The sequence below is a fragment of the Pochonia chlamydosporia genome, chromosome 5 (genome assembly GCF_001653235.2).
Source record: "Pochonia chlamydosporia 170 chromosome 5, whole genome shotgun sequence".
Classification (NCBI taxonomy): Eukaryota; Fungi; Ascomycota; class Sordariomycetes; order Hypocreales; family Clavicipitaceae; genus Pochonia; species Pochonia chlamydosporia.
Window position 1 is genome coordinate 2,798,227 of NC_035794.1, and position 15,152 is coordinate 2,813,378.

At 49.8% G+C, this 15,152-nt stretch overlaps 5 protein-coding genes across 5 annotated transcripts; 2 read left to right on the forward strand and 3 right to left on the reverse strand.

The window, feature by feature from the left end:
• Positions 1-194: 194 nt before the first annotated feature.
• VFPPC_13972 (plasma membrane ammonium transporter (Ato3)) lies at positions 195-1,234 on the reverse strand (the record flags this gene model as incomplete). Its single annotated transcript, XM_018291743.1, has 5 exons — positions 195-448; positions 499-759; positions 808-872; positions 918-1,008; positions 1,060-1,234. 5 exons carry the CDS (start codon positions 1,232-1,234, stop codon positions 195-197), a joined length of 846 nt encoding a protein of 281 aa, XP_018142279.1.
• Positions 1,235-1,957: 723 nt separating this feature from the next.
• VFPPC_06144 (FAD dependent oxidoreductase) lies at positions 1,958-3,918 on the forward strand (the record flags this gene model as incomplete). Its single annotated transcript, XM_018285233.1, has 2 exons — positions 1,958-2,624; positions 2,675-3,918. The coding sequence occupies 2 exons, from the start codon at positions 1,958-1,960 to the stop codon at positions 3,916-3,918; spliced, it is 1,911 nt and encodes a 636-aa protein (XP_018142280.1).
• Positions 3,919-4,164: 246 nt separating this feature from the next.
• On the reverse strand, positions 4,165-6,692 carry VFPPC_06145 (fungal specific transcription factor domain-containing protein; the record flags this gene model as incomplete). The annotated part of the gene is made up of 4 exons (XM_018285234.1): positions 4,165-4,804; positions 4,866-5,240; positions 5,298-6,402; positions 6,566-6,692. The coding sequence occupies 4 exons, from the start codon at positions 6,690-6,692 to the stop codon at positions 4,165-4,167; spliced, it is 2,247 nt and encodes a 748-aa protein (XP_018142281.1).
• A 4,482-nt stretch (positions 6,693-11,174) lies between these two features.
• VFPPC_06147 (lipase) lies at positions 11,175-12,339 on the forward strand (the record flags this gene model as incomplete). The annotated part of the gene is made up of 3 exons (XM_018285235.1): positions 11,175-11,265; positions 11,321-11,492; positions 11,583-12,339. 3 exons carry the CDS (start codon positions 11,175-11,177, stop codon positions 12,337-12,339), a joined length of 1,020 nt encoding a protein of 339 aa, XP_018142282.1.
• A 602-nt stretch (positions 12,340-12,941) lies between these two features.
• Positions 12,942-14,950, reverse strand: VFPPC_06148 (DNA repair protein Rad7; the record flags this gene model as incomplete). Its single annotated transcript, XM_018285236.1, has 3 exons — positions 12,942-14,690; positions 14,743-14,770; positions 14,829-14,950. 3 exons carry the CDS (start codon positions 14,948-14,950, stop codon positions 12,942-12,944), a joined length of 1,899 nt encoding a protein of 632 aa, XP_018142283.1.
• Between the last annotated feature and the right edge of the window lie 202 nt (positions 14,951-15,152).

Sequence of the window (15,152 nt, forward strand, 5' to 3'; positions counted from 1 at the left end):
TAACTACGTTGCTCGATATTACACATCTCTTTCAACTTCTGATCATCAGAGCTCAGCATAACCACTCTCCACGACTTATCCAACTCCACAAACCACATCGACAGAAACACCAACTAACTACAACCCATATTCCAACGCAAATCCACCAGCTGGCATCCCTGAGGCATGCTTTCAAATTCAACAACACCCAAATCCTAAACCTTCGAATCTGCCTCTTCAACTGCGCCATCCCCTTCCCCATCACCAGCACCACGCACAACCGTAGACAAATCCCCCAACGGCAACCGCACATACGGGAAATCAACTGACAAAAGCACCAGTGCAAGAAAGATATACCACCCCAAAAGCGAAACTACAAACAACAACCCCGCCCCGGCATGCTGCAACGTCTTGGCACTATCCGTCGATCCATGAGCCGTAGCGAGAAAAGAAGCCGCCAAACATCCAACTATCACCATTAGTAGCCCGAAATAGTCATACGTCCCAAGAACAACTTACAAGTCGGCACTAGCAGCAAGAATATCGAAAAGAAGACCAAATTCGTCCGAATGCTAGCCAGCGTAAAGACACTGCAGAGAATAGCCATCGCAATCAGAAAGAAGGAGAATGTGGCGAAGAACTGTGCCTCCTTGAGTCCGTCCATCTCTTGTCCTGTCGTGGAGTAGAGCCCGTATGCGCCGTACCCAGGTGTGATGGTTGCTCCAAAGGTGAACCAGAAACCGCCAAAGGTTGAGAACACTGTTGCAGGGAAGGTATTACCTGTTGAATGTTAGTTGATGGCTTCGTTTAGTTGAACATACGGACTACCTAAGAGCCATTCTCCAATAGCGCCGAGGACGAGCAAAAGACCACCGAGGTAAAAGTAAGAGCCCCTGATATTGTTAGTCAGGTTACCTTTCGAGACTATGTACACTCACACATTGGCAGCTGCTCCGAAGCCACCTGCCCCTTGCCACTCCAGCAACGCCATGGACGCCGGTGTTGTGCAGAGGAGAAATCCAGCGATCGCTATCCATATTAACTAAGATTTGTTTGCGTGTGTGATATAGTGGTACTAACCTATTGGTGTCGGATTTCCAAGCGTCTGACGAAGCTTGCCCTTCACCTTATTTTGAGGCGAAAGATAAAGCTGTTCAAACAACTCAGGCGGTATCATGATACTAGCTTGTGTTTGCACTCTACCAAGCTGCTCCGCTTGAGATTCCTTTGAACTCTCGTCATTTTGGTACGTCATGATGTTTTCTAGCAGTGATGTCTGTACAGAGTAAATTGTCCGCCTTACTTCATCTCACAGTTCGAAATTCGGGGTCTTTGGGCATTTTGTATCCCAGCCTCCAACTCAATCTTGCTTCAACACACTGAGCGAAGTCATGTGGGGTGTACTTGTCTCGACAGTCAAAGGAGCTAAACTGAGAAAAGCCGGAGATCTGAAAAGGGGTCAATCGTAGCCCTATCTACCGGACATAATCGTCCGCCTCCACCTCAGATCTGCCATCCGCCCCATCCCGGATGAGCGGTCCTCCTTTGGACCGTAGCACAATTACATCTTTATTCATATAAAATGTCAAAATTATAGCAACATGTAAAGCCTTGTGCATTTACCCCAACATCAGAGCCGCTGCGGCACCTAACGTGGCGCGCCGATCAGCTGCATGGCTTGGATAGTTCCAACGGAACCGATTCTTCGACCAATGAGGCTCGATCGGCTCCGATCAATGCAACCACGGAGACGACATCGGGGCGTGCCACAAACGGATATGTGGGGGATCGGACGTCTGGAAATGGGGATACGGGCTAGTTACTGTTGATGAGATCTAGGTACGAGTATTGGTCTGTTGATCGCGAAATCGGAACTCAGTACAGTAAAGGGAAGCATTTAAACATCGTGCGATCGACCATGAGACACAGCTCAACACCACTCACGAGTCTAAACGTCTAAGAGTCCAACATCATCACAATGCAAGTCCTCAACGCCCAGCCCGTTCCTTCACACATGCGATCCGTCCCAGGATCAATCAACATCCCCGTCGCCAAGTTTCCAGCACCACCCGAAACACCATCCCCTCCTGACATTGACATCAAGCACGTCGTAGTCCAGGTTGTCAAAGCTGTGAATGACGCTTTGGCCCAAAATTCGCTAGCATCACTCGCAGGGCTATTTGCGGAAGACGGATACTGGCGTGACCATCTCGCTCTGTCCTGGGACTTTCGCACCATTCACAGTCCTTCAAAGATCCTGCAATATCTCCAGGCCTGTTCCAAGTCAAAAGATGGCTTCAGACTGCGAAAGATTGCCATCGACGAGGGCAGTCCAACCAAGGGCTGTAAACTTGTCCCCATAGATGCAGAGGCAACCGTCACGGGAATACAATTTTACTTGACCTGCGAAACCGCTCATGGTACAGGCCGTGGTATAGCTCGTCTCGTTGAACAAAGCGGCACATGGAAGATCTTCACATTCTACACTCGCCTCGAGGAGCTAAGGGGCTTCGAAGAGCCCACTGGTGCCCGGCGCTCCAAGGGTGTCGAACACGGCGGGAAGCCAGGGCGAAAGAACTGGGCAGAGAGAAGAAACGAAGCCTCTAATTTCGAAGCAAACGACGATCCGGCCGTAGTAATAATTGGTATGTCTCAACCATTCCAATGAAACATCCCCCACTAACACTCTCACCAGGCGCAGGACAAGCCGGTCTCACAGCCGCGGCACGCCTCAAAATGCTCGGCGTAGAAACCCTCGTGATTGACCAGAATGACCGTGTAGGCGACAACTGGCGCAAGCGGTATCATCAACTTGTTCTTCACGACCCAGTCTGGTATGACCACATGCCATATCTCAGTTTCCCTAGCCACTGGCCCATCTTCACCCCTAAAGACAAGCTGGCCCAATTCTTTGAGAGCTACGCCGCACTTCTTGAACTCAACATATGGACAAAAACGCAACTCGTTCACACCAACTGGGACTCAACCAAGAACACATGGACCGTGGTGGTAAATCGCATCCGCTCAGACGGTACAAGTGAGATTCGCAAATTCCACCCTCGCCACATCATCCAAGCGACCGGACACTCAGGCAAAAAGAACCAGCCCACCATAAAAGGCCAAGACTCCTTCACCGGCCTACTTTGTCACTCCTCGGAATTCCCAGGTGCGCAGAATAACTCGACGGGTAAAAAGGCCGTCGTTGTAGGCTCATGCAATTCCGCCCACGACATTGCACAAGACTATCTCGAAAAGGGATACGACATTACCATTGTACAGCGCTCAACCACGCACGTCGTCTCCTCCAAGGCCATCACTGACATTGCCCTCAGCGGCATATATTCTGAAGATGGACCGCCCGTCGACGACGCTGACATGCTCATCCACGGCTTGCCAACCCCCGTCCTAAAAGCAATCCAGATCAATGTCGCGGACCGACAGGCCGAGCACGATAAACCCCTGCTGGAGGGTCTCGCAAAGGCAGGCTTCAAGGTTGACCGGGGCCCAGATGGTGCAGGACTATTCTTCAAGTACTTCCAGCGCGGTGGCGGGTATTACATCAACGTGGGAGCTTCGGAACTTATTGCCGAAGGCAAAATTAAAGTGAAACAGGGGCAGGAAATTGAGGAGATATTGCCGCATGGGATTCGGTTTGCCGACGGTTCGGAGCTAGAGGCCGATGAGGTTGTGTTCGCCACGGGATATCAGAATATGCGTACACAGACGCGCATCATGTTTGGTGATGAGGTGGCTGATAGGGTTGGAGATGTTTGGGGATTTAATGAAGAAGGAGAGATGAGGACGATTTGGCAGAAGAGCGGCCATCCGGGTTTTTGGTTCCACGGAGGGAATTTGGCCTTGTGTCGCTATTATTCAAGGCTTTTGGCTCTGCAGATTAAGGGGTTGGAGGCGGATTTGTATCGATATGAGGATATTTGATTGGGCGCGACTTGGTTCTTAGGCTTTCTTTCCTACAGTTGATGTAGTTGTGCAAGCTGAAGTTGTTTGCTTCTGAAATGACAAAGTCGTGCTTTTATGAGTCCTGGCAACACGTTGACAAGAAGCGGAGTCTTTCGCTTCGAAATCTCGTTAATCACAGTAGTACACCCTGGTTCATAACAGCTCACGCCGACATTCATCAAGTGCCAACTCCCTGTCTCCAGGAGTTATTAATTATGCAAATCGTCAAGTATCGTTTAACACATTCCACGCATTCATATCATTCAGCCATGAAAAGTCATCCACCGAAAATGTCAACTGGCGCATGTCAAGCTCTGGAAATTGCGCAAACGCTTGATCCGGTGGCATTGGAGGCGGCATGCGGTCCGCATGAGAGCTAACAGGCTGGATAGGTGGCAAAGAAGTATTGAAAGAGGTTGGCCGGTCCATCGCCGGAGCGCCCTGTCCCTGTAATATCTTTGATGACAAGATCTGTAGCGCCGCAACGCAACGCCGCGCAGATTGACTGACATGTTCGTGGGCTTCCAAGACTTTCATAACTTCTCCCCATGCCTGGTTAATGTCGACTGGATTAAAAATATCGGTTCGCAGTTTCGCAGCAATGAGGACCGTGGCAGCCGAAAACAAGTAGTAGACCCGGTACCACCACGCAGGGAGCAAACCCACGGTTCCATCATATGCCTGATATTTTAGGAGAAGGGAAATGATGTTCCTAGCAATATCCACGCAGCACATTGTACACTGTTGCATCACCCGAGATTGCAGACTATCTGGGAGTCGGCCAGTTCCGGTTCCGGTGCCGGGTTGTGGCACGCAAACCCGAGCAACAACCGGCCGGAGAAGCAGCATTCGTGCATGGAGGAACCTGCACAGCAAGTTGGTTCATTGGGGAACTTCAAAAATTGTGTAAAACGTTGATCACGTACCTAATATGCAGAATAACAGCCTGGCGGTGCGAAACATCGTTGTTTGCAACATCCGGGTCACTCAGTATTAGAAATTTGGGAAGGCTTTCTTCCCATTTCATCATGGCCGAGTCTAACTGCATTACAGTAGCAAGGTCTTCATCTTTCCTATCATCATTAACAGTAGATCGCGGCCGTGAACCTGGTTCGGAGTACAAATCGAGGAGAACTCGATGAGTAATCTCATAGAGCTCGACAGACTTGACAAAAAACGAGCCTTCGGTAAGACGCCCATAGTCACTGGGCTTAGCATTGGAAGAAGTAAGCGGGAGTGGAACTGTAGACGCAAGGCTTCGCGAGACCATCGCAGGGCGACCATGGGTCAGGGACACCATGCTGGAGCAAGTGTTAGCAACAACAGGGGCATCACAGTATTGAGTAAAACATTCTTACCGGTCCATAAGCACGCAGCCATGCCATATTCTCCGAAGAAGTTCACGTTGGCTTGGTGTTGGCTGCGCGGCGCTTGTCTCCGGAAGATGTAAGCCGAGACTCTGTGCGACTCTGACGGCGGAGCCCACGATCATCCAAGTTTGGTGTGGCAGGCTTGTGCTTTGCAGGTACTGACTCATCAGAAGCAGGTATTGCACCAACTCAAGAGATCCAGAGTCCCAAAACGTCAGATCCAATAGATCTTTGGCGCGTCTGAAATATACGTCGCTCGTTTCATCTCTGTTCTCAGGCTCCATCGACTCGACTAACTGAGTCGACAAGGCAAAAATGACATTCAGTGTCGAAACGAAGATGCCTTCATTCGTATCCAGTGGCGTTCCGGAGAACAAGTTGGCATAGTTTTGCTCCCATTTCCGGCGGTCTAGAAACGGATACAAGGGATCAACGTAGAACCAATATACGTTCATCAAATGGTCAGCCTGTCGACGAGGCGGCAACACGTCGTTGGCACTATTGTGCATACCCGGCCGCCGAGGTGCATTAAGACTTCCGATTCCAAGGCTAGGGCTAGGACGGGGGGGTTTAGGTTGAGCTTGGCCAAGACGACTGGCAACAGCAGCCTTGATTTGGGCTGTAAAAGAACCGGCACTGCTGCTGCCAAAGAATTCTCCAGTACTGACGCCGTCGTCAACAACGGCGGTCATGGAATCAATGACGGAAGGGCTGGCATCTGTAGTTGGAACGGAGCTTGTCTCCGAAGGGGCAGCTGGCCTCTTGTCCCGAGAAGCGATAGGCTTGATGTCGGTGTTGGTCTGACTCTGAGATGGATTTGGTAGCACAGGTCGGAATACAGGAACGTGAGCGGAAGGGTATGCTCCGGGGCGGTCGCGAGAAGCAGCATACGGAGCACCAGGGGGCAGGGCTTGGTTGTTAATTTTGCTTGCCCGTGATGGATGTTGCTGTTGATGTTGTGCTGTACCGCTCACAATTGGTCGATCATTGTAAGTTGGTAGCGTGTCCTTGGGAGCTGGAGCTGGGGTACCGTCACTGTTGCTGTATCGACAATTTTCTTTCTGTCCGAATCTCTTGGAGCAGTTCCCGCAGGCTATCTCTTGGTCAGGACGAATAACGGAAATGGGTAAGCGTGAACTAAAAGACAATGAGACATCCAAACCAAGTGGACCGTGTGGTCTTTCGGAGCATGCATGTAATTGCCATGGTTTGAGTTGACTCGAAGGGGCAACATAGAAAGAGAAAGGCAGCCTCACCTGGGCGCACGCCGTCACACTTCACCTTTCTGCTCCGGCAAGTGTCGCATGCCACATCAATCTTGAGTCTTTTAGGCCGACGCGGGCCAGGTTGTAAAGGAATTCCAGCCGGAAGATGAGACGACATTTTCGGACCGTGAGCCGTCAGCTTGGGAGCTGGAGCATCCTGCAGCCTGTGGAACGGGATGGTCTGTGAGGTGACTGACGGCAAGCGAGCCTCGGGAGTGTTGGCTAGTCACAATTTGGGCTCGGAATGGTTAGCAAAAGCTCCCCGATATGACAAACGATCAATCAGGTGTATGAAGGCGAGTTCCGCATATATAATCATGAGACTGAAGGCTGGCGATGCAAATAAGGAGCTCGCAATGGTGCGAGCGGATTCAGTAGCAAGATGGCCAGGAGAGGTGACTGCCACGGGACTGCTGCACCACGAACAGCGCCTTCCGAAGCGAATAGCAGGTGAGCCAATTGATCTACAGCGAAAGAGTAATTGCTGAGTACGCGGCAAAACTTGGGGTTCCGAACTCGACGGTTTGACGATTCCGAAGTTGCACCCACATGCTTAGTATGCTGTGTGAGATGTGATCGGTGTGTTGGATGGGCTGAGACTGAGATGTTGGCACAGCTGTGGGGTGGACGTTTGTGCTCCGTGCCTTCCAACCTTTCGGTTTCTGCACCAAACCAGACCAGATACTCTTCATCTCAGGGGCGCCTTCCCTAGTTCAATGTCCATGCCCCACTTGCCATAAGCGGCAGAGCACTATCAACAACTCATCAAGACTCCGTCAAGCTTCAAATGCTTGTATTGAGCTGACTTTTAGATGATGACTGGAGCTTTGGCTGGACTTCCTGAACAGACTTAAACTGAAAATTATCCATTACTACACTAGACACTTCAAATGGTCAACTGGTCTCAGTTGCACCACGGCAGTGGCATGCGAATCACCCAAACCTGGACCCAAACAGCCTAGTATCCCATCACCACCAACCTGACATCTGGTCTTTTCTGAGCTCTTGCTTGGCATTGACTACTTATTAAGTACTTTAGGTCCGTGCCTCCACCCATTGCACGGCGCCCTCAATCTCTTTTGTCCAAGCCGGTCTATATTTCACAAAAATTTCGTTCTCGGGCCGCAGGTCAAGGCTGAGACAAGCACAAGAGTTAGCAACTGGATCCACAAAGTGTACCGTACAACAGCAATGCTAAAGCAAGGCGTACCCATTTTCAAGCGCCGCAGTCCGAATAATGTAGTATTTGCCTTTCGCCGCCGCTGGAATTGTAAATAGAGGCGTCGCACAGATTCTACAGAAAGCCTTCTCCTTTGGTGCAGAACTTGATGTGTCCGTAAGTGTGTAGTATGCCAGGCTGTCGTCGGTAGCACAAATGTCAACATTCGGGCTCGCAAATTTAGCCACCTACACGAGTCGATATTAGAACACGCTTCTTCATATGGCGATACAAATGAGGACTCGTGTCGTGACATACAACTTGATATGGCGCCCCTGCTCCTTTGCTGCAATGTGTACAGAAACATGCTAACACAGCCAGGGGTTCCGAAGTGATTGTGAGTGACACGGCACCACATAGGCATTTCCCTTGATAACCCTTCGCCATTTTAGCATTACTTTCTGAATAACTCGATGTAAGTCAGTAATTATCAGAACTGATCCATGTCGTGAGCGCCTGTCTCATATATCCCACCGTAAACCACCCAGCTAAAGCATGCCGTAGTCTGGCAATGCCAAATGTTTGCCGCCCTGTTACAGGTTACATCCCGCTGCCGTGCCGCCGTTGCAATGACTGCCGACACAATGCCAATATCGAATCCGGGCTTAATAAGCGGTTTTAAAATAACCACAGTACAAATCGAGTAGTTTTGAACAATATCAGCCATCGAGCGTGCGATCCGAGACCCTTCCGACAACCCCCCTTGTTCCGAGAATCCCCTCCAACATCATGATCCACAAATTTTGACAACATCCATGCAATCCCGAACAATGCTCCGAATGGCCATCCAATAATTGCAATTAGGTTGGATCTCAATGCGACAACCGTTAATAAAGCCATCCGTTCACATCCGTGCAACAGCTTCTCTCGCGGTTTTGTCGGCCCCGACAGCTCCGCACTCAAGAATTCGCTGTCGGAACTTGACCCCGATTCTTTGTCTCAGGGCTCTCAGCGGCAAATGTGTCTGAGTGGCCGGGATCAAGGCTCTAGCACTCAGACTGCCTATTAACTTACCAATACCTCGTGAATTCTGAAATCCAGATATTCATCATCGTAGACAAAGCAGCCCGAATTACGCCCCGACTTGAGACGTGTAAATGAGGAGACGGACAAAATGACTCCGACTCACGGTTGAAGTTGTCACATTCTCTCATGTGTCCTTCCCCTCGACCGAAGTGTGGGGGATCAATGGATGTTCTGTAGTCATGCCGTTAAATTGCTTCACAGTCAGCCGCGTTTCAATGCTGGTAGTGAATTGAAACTCAACCGGTCCAAAAGACCCAAGAGATTTAAATTGCGTCTGTAGCCCTAGTTCATATGAGGTGGCATAGTTTGTTTGCGGTGTAATAAAATTGGCCCGAGTTGCAAATGAATGGTGCTGCTACAACCAACAGTGAGGTGCTGACGATTGTACTGCGAAAAGCGGGATAAGCTAGGATATTTGCCTCGGTGTACCTTTAATTCCTTTCCAACATCGTAAAAATCTAAGTTTTTACCCAGATTTTTAATCAAATAAATTGCATAGGGGCATGTTGATGTGTGACTGTGTTCAATCTTCGTGTAGGGTATCAATTGATGCCAGCTTGGAATGTTACGGTCCGCCAACCGTTACGCCACAGGGCAAAAGGATAGGCCAATAATCGCAATTGTAGCAATTATTGGGGCGGTTATTAATCACTATAGGGTTATCATGCCAAGAACGTAACATGGAAGAGGTCCCACCATGGATTCGGCGCAACGAAGCAGAGGAACAAGGCTTTGACTTTATGTCTTCGAAAACATCAACCACGACATATTGCCTTTAATTCACTTTGCTGCACTATGCAAGGCATGCTGAATCGGCCGAGACATGTCGTATTTCGGTATCCTGTTTGTGAGCGATCACGTGCCTGCAACTGAGAATGCACCTTCCTCATGGAGATTCTCCATCACTTAATATTCTTCTCCTTCCCAAACCCAATCCTCCATCGAAACTACCTCTTGAAAAAACTCCTTTGGCCTTGTGCAATGGTAGCACGTGCAGTGCTGTGTTACCCATCACGAAGTCCAATCTGATACAGGCATATTTTCATCCCACCGATATCTGAATATCGACGCATCATCTACACGACCCAAACGAGGTTGCCGTTCTCAGCCACAGCCGCTGTGGGTCATTCATATTCAAGGTTCCCCAAAGTTGCAAGAGGCAGGGTTCCAGGGTTGAACTACTCCTAACCCACCCGATACAACCCAAATTGTCACCAGGCATTTGAGCTAGGCGAGAGAAAGATTCTCCGACTTCACTACTGCACCGTGGGGACAGAGTCCCATTTTCCAAGACTTGACCGTTCCCATTACCTGTCACAATGGGCTGTTTCATGTTACAAGAGCTGGTGGTCACGTATGTCGCTGGTCATTCCGGCCTTGTTGATCAAATCGACTTCCCGGTCCCATTTCTCTTCATATCCCTGACGGCATTACCATGACTCGTCAATTCGACTCTCGACTCCTAGGACATGTCTCTTGGGCGCAAAACTGCTCCTGGTTAGGAAGCGGTTGGCCATGTCATCAATGAGCCAAGGCGCACGAACTCATTTACATTGGCAAATGCCCATCATAAATTGTTCTTGTAAGAGCTCATACGTCCATAACCGCAGCCAGAATGAGCAGGAGACCATACCACTTTAGCACGAATGAGTAGCGGATCGACTAAACGTGTAGCGCCGTCACGGGAAACGGACCGACTTACCATTTGAGTGAGGTTCCTCGCCTTGGCCAAGCTATATTGTCAACTCTTCAGATGTTGTCTATGCCGCTCTGGGAAGTATTGCCGGTCCTTCCATTCTGAGAAGGGCGCAATCGCCTGCATACGATGGAGAACCAAACTCTGGGGTTGGCAAGTCTCCCTTCAGCATCTGGCCTGTTTCGAATTTCGAATACGACTCTATTGTTGGACTATTGCTTTCTTGCAGTACTTGGAGAAGACTTGGCGTGCAACATGGGACGGGGCGTGTGATTGCTGCTTATGGATTCTCATGCACAGCACTGCGGGGAGGGCCGGGGAAACACAGCGGTGGCATCGTGAGGCTAGATCCTATATTTTGTATCCACTGATGCATAGGGAAGTCATCTGGTACTGAATTTTTGATGTTCAAAGACTCCACCATATTGAAGCGAGAATGGCTCCGTTCGTACTAACCGAGCCTTCTGCCCCATGGGCCAGAAGGATCACAACTAGTGAAGGAGTAGTATAAGAATGACCGGGTTTCCTCAGTCAAGGCCATCTTTCTGAGTATGAAAGAACAAGCCAGCTTCATCTTCACAGTTTCTCGCTGGACAGGACTCAACTGAGCCAGCCGTGAAACCTCCCACTCTGTCCCCTTCAGTTCCTCAACGTCCAACATGATGTTCAAGAGTCTTCTCGGGTTTGCTGCTATTGCAGCTGCAAGCCCCATGGACTTGGATAGATATCTTCAAGCCTTCGATGCGAGAGGTACGTCTGTACATCAACACCACACAGCTCATACCAACTAACACAACTACACTAGATGGAAGCACTCGGGTCACCAACACGAATCTTGACAACATGAAATTCTACACCCAACACGCCGCAGCCGCCTATTGCAACTACAATACACCAACAGGACAAAAGATTGAGTGCAGAGGCGATGCCTGCCCCCTTGTTGCCAGAAATCAGCCCAGTGTGATAAAGTCCATGGTGTAAGCCTCCCCACCCCTATCAACCCCTTACATCTGTTTTCATTCCCGATGGCAATAACGTTCCCATTTTTATCTCTAACAAGATATCAGCGGCAAATACACCGGAATCGGTGCCTACGTGTCCACTGACAATGTCCGCAACGAAACAGTCCTCGCCGTCCGCGGCAGCAACAACATCCGCAACTGGATCACAGACTTCATCTTCCCCTTCCAAAACTGTGACCTAACGAAAGATTGCAAAGTCCACACCGGCTTCGCCACCGCTTGGAGCGAGATTGCCGATGAAGCCACCAAGGCCATCAACTCCGCTCGCAGAGCCCATGCCAACTATAAAGTCATCCTCACCGGCCACTCGCTCGGAGGCGCAGTAGCCACCCTCGGTGCCGCCTACCTCCGTAAGGCCGGTATCCCCCTTGACCTATACACCTACGGCAGCCCCCGCGTCGGCAACGACAAGTTCACCACCTGGTTTTCTAGCCAAAAGGGCGGTCAGTGGCGAGTTACTCACGAGAGCGATCCTGTACCTCGCCTCCCGCCCATGGGTGTTGGTTACCGCCATGTCACTCCTGAGTATTGGTTGACCGGTGGAGATACATGGAAGATTGACTACACGGTGGACCAGATCCGTGTGTGCCATGGCATCGCTAACGCAGAGTGTAATGCTAAGCTTGTGCTGCCCGATATTTTTGCCCATCTGCGGTATCTGGGTATAACGTCTGGTTGTTCCAAGATTCTCATTGGGGCGAGAGATACCTCACAGACGGATGACTTGCCTCAGGATGTCAAAGATCGTCTTGAGTACTGGGCCCAGACGGATCGGGAATTCGTCAAAGAACATGGCCTTTAGTCGGTCACATTGGGTGATTTTATGCACCTATCCACACTACTACATGGCTCGCGGTCCGTGGTGTCTTAACAGCCGATACTTGCGTATCAGCAACAAAGAGGAGTTCACCTTGGCAGGCCAGTGGTGAATCTACTCTAGCGTGTGCGGCATGCCACGGAGACCTGCGAAGCTCTGGAGCCGGTCGTATTTGTGTGATGAAAGAAGCAACACGATGCTTGGAATGATGATATTATCCTTTTGTGCGGAGTTTTAGCATGTTCATTGTACTTTTTAATGCGCGGGTTTACTGCGGATGCATTCTTTTACGAACATATTTATGTCATGGTATATAAACACACAGCGCTTGGACTTTTTGGAGACGTTTGTTACAGCACAATGCATAACGCCTATAGTGCTTATCGTACAGACGGTATGGAGGTTCTTTTGTCTCATAAATCTACCAAAGTATTTCTGTAAACAAATTTAAGAACTTCAGAAATTGCGTGCACGCCATCTGAGTACTCCGTCACCCTGCCAACTCCTCGCTGTTGCCAAAATGCTAAGCTCAACTCTGCAGTCATCGTACAAAAAAGGTTGGCGACAACACTGTCGCTAGTGATACATTAGTCCATCCCTTCCGTTATCATCCCCTGAGCATTGGGCACCCCAACGAGAATAACACCTCGTGGGACCCTGACTTCCTTGACCTTCATACATCCGAATACATTGACCTCCTTAATATTTGGGCAGGCCCTAAAGATGGAACCAAGGACAAAGTCAGTCACCTCCTCACAAAAACTGATTTCCAGTGTCTTCAGCTCAGGATAAATTGCCGTCTCGGAGAAGACCTCTTCAAAGGCCTCCTTTGAAATGTTTCTGCAGGCATGTATGTTCAACTTTTCTAGTCTCTCCCCGGAGTGGGCCATGAGAGCCTTGAAACCTTCGCTGCAGAGGCCGACATTATTGTCGTTTGCGCGAGGACGACTAGCGTCAACGTAACGGCATTTCTGAAGGTCTAGGAACTGGAGGGGTGGGTTTTGCCAGTTGGTGAAAAAGTCGGCGAATCCTTTATCGGTCATAGTCTCGCTATCCGTAATGCGGAGCTTGGTCAAAGAATGGCAGTGATCGTGAATAGTTTGTAGAACGCTGTCATCAGCCTCCGGGACGATCTTGAGTGAGAGCGTCTTGAGGTTGTGACCGATTTTGGAAACCGCTTGGTTGATAGCTGATGATGAGGGGCTGTTTTGAAGCTGCAATCCGACGTGTTCCAAGGATGAAATGTCACCAATGGCTGCGACACCCTTGTCCGTGACTTTTTGGTTGTTTTCGATCTTTAAGCGTTGTAGGTGTGGGCAGTGTGTAGCCATCATGGCAATGGAATCGTCACCGAAATGCTTGTCCGTGTAGTAAACCTGAACTCCTTTCAAGGTTTGACCTTTGGCGGTGAAAAACTCATGCCACTTCTCCTCACTGAGCAGGTTGGCTCCATGAAGATAAAAGCTTTCCAGGGCAACGTCACGGGACAGGAGATAGTCCATGACCTCGTCTTTAAACTGGATGGCGGAGCGTGCCTTAAATCGGCGCAGATTAGGGGCGACCTGGAATATGCTCTTGTAGTCCTGATCACCAAGTCGTGCCCCATCATAAATTTGAATCGTCTCCGTAGTGGGTTGTGCAAACAGAGGCAGCGTTTCAGGACGTAACAGCCGTCTCTTGGAGAATATTCTGGCAATTTTGTCGATTAAGTGCTCTGGCAAATCTCCTAAGCTGTCGGCCATGTCGACATTCTTAGCCAGAGTCTGCACACATAGGGTGGCAAGACTCTTTGTGCCAACATCGCCGTCAAGAATTCGACTTTGAATGCTGCGCCGAGATCCAACTCCACCAGCTTGTTTCCTTGGCTTCTTCTTTGGCTGGGCACCTTGGCGCTCTTTCGCCATCTCACGCCCACATGGTGCACAGAGTAGGCCGCCATTTGGCCCTGCAACGGAGTACGGAGTGACGGTAAATCTTTTTTCGCAGATGGCACAATTTTCCATCTGCCCAGGAAGCGGCGCGTGGCGTGACTCGAAGATGGCGCGGGCAATTTCGTCGTCATCGTCAGAGTCGATTGCATGCTTCTTGCGCTTTTTGAAGGCCTTGCTCGACTTGATCTTCTCAATAGCCTTTTCCTCGTCTTTCTTGCGCTTTAACTTTTCAGCATCGGTCTCATTACGACCAGATCGCCGTCTACTTCCAGCGGCACTTGACTCGGCTACAACGACCTCAACCTCTTCAGCTACTTCTTCTCCATTTTCGCGAGCTTGTGCAGCTGCCTGCTGGCGTCGCAGCTCTGCATCATCACGGATTTGTCGAGCTGAGATGTTGTGACTCTGTAAAATGGTGAGCGGTAGTCTCCGGTGGGATTGTGAAGACAAAACGTACAGCAAGAAAATCTGTCAGCGCAGATTGGCTGCAAGAGATATGTTAGCCGCATGTGGTCATCATGGAGTATTAAGAAGTACTCCTACGGTCCAGTGATGTTACGGGTTGGCCTTGGCGTGTCGCCATTGGGCTGGTTTTGCGATTGACTCCTTCGAGCCCTGTTGGAAGATATTGTCAGATTGATGTCGTTTGAAGTGGACAAGGACATCAAACACTTACATGGGGGACGGACTGTTCTTGCCAAAACTATTTCTCTTTGCAGATTCTAGGAGCGGTGCGCAATTTCACAAGGGTTGCAAAATGGAACGATGATGTCGATGGATAGGTAAAATGGTCAAGTGGCAAACGTCCGAATTCCAGTTGTGAGACTCAACTGAGTCGGAGGTGAAAAAGATGGTCTGGTCTGGTCT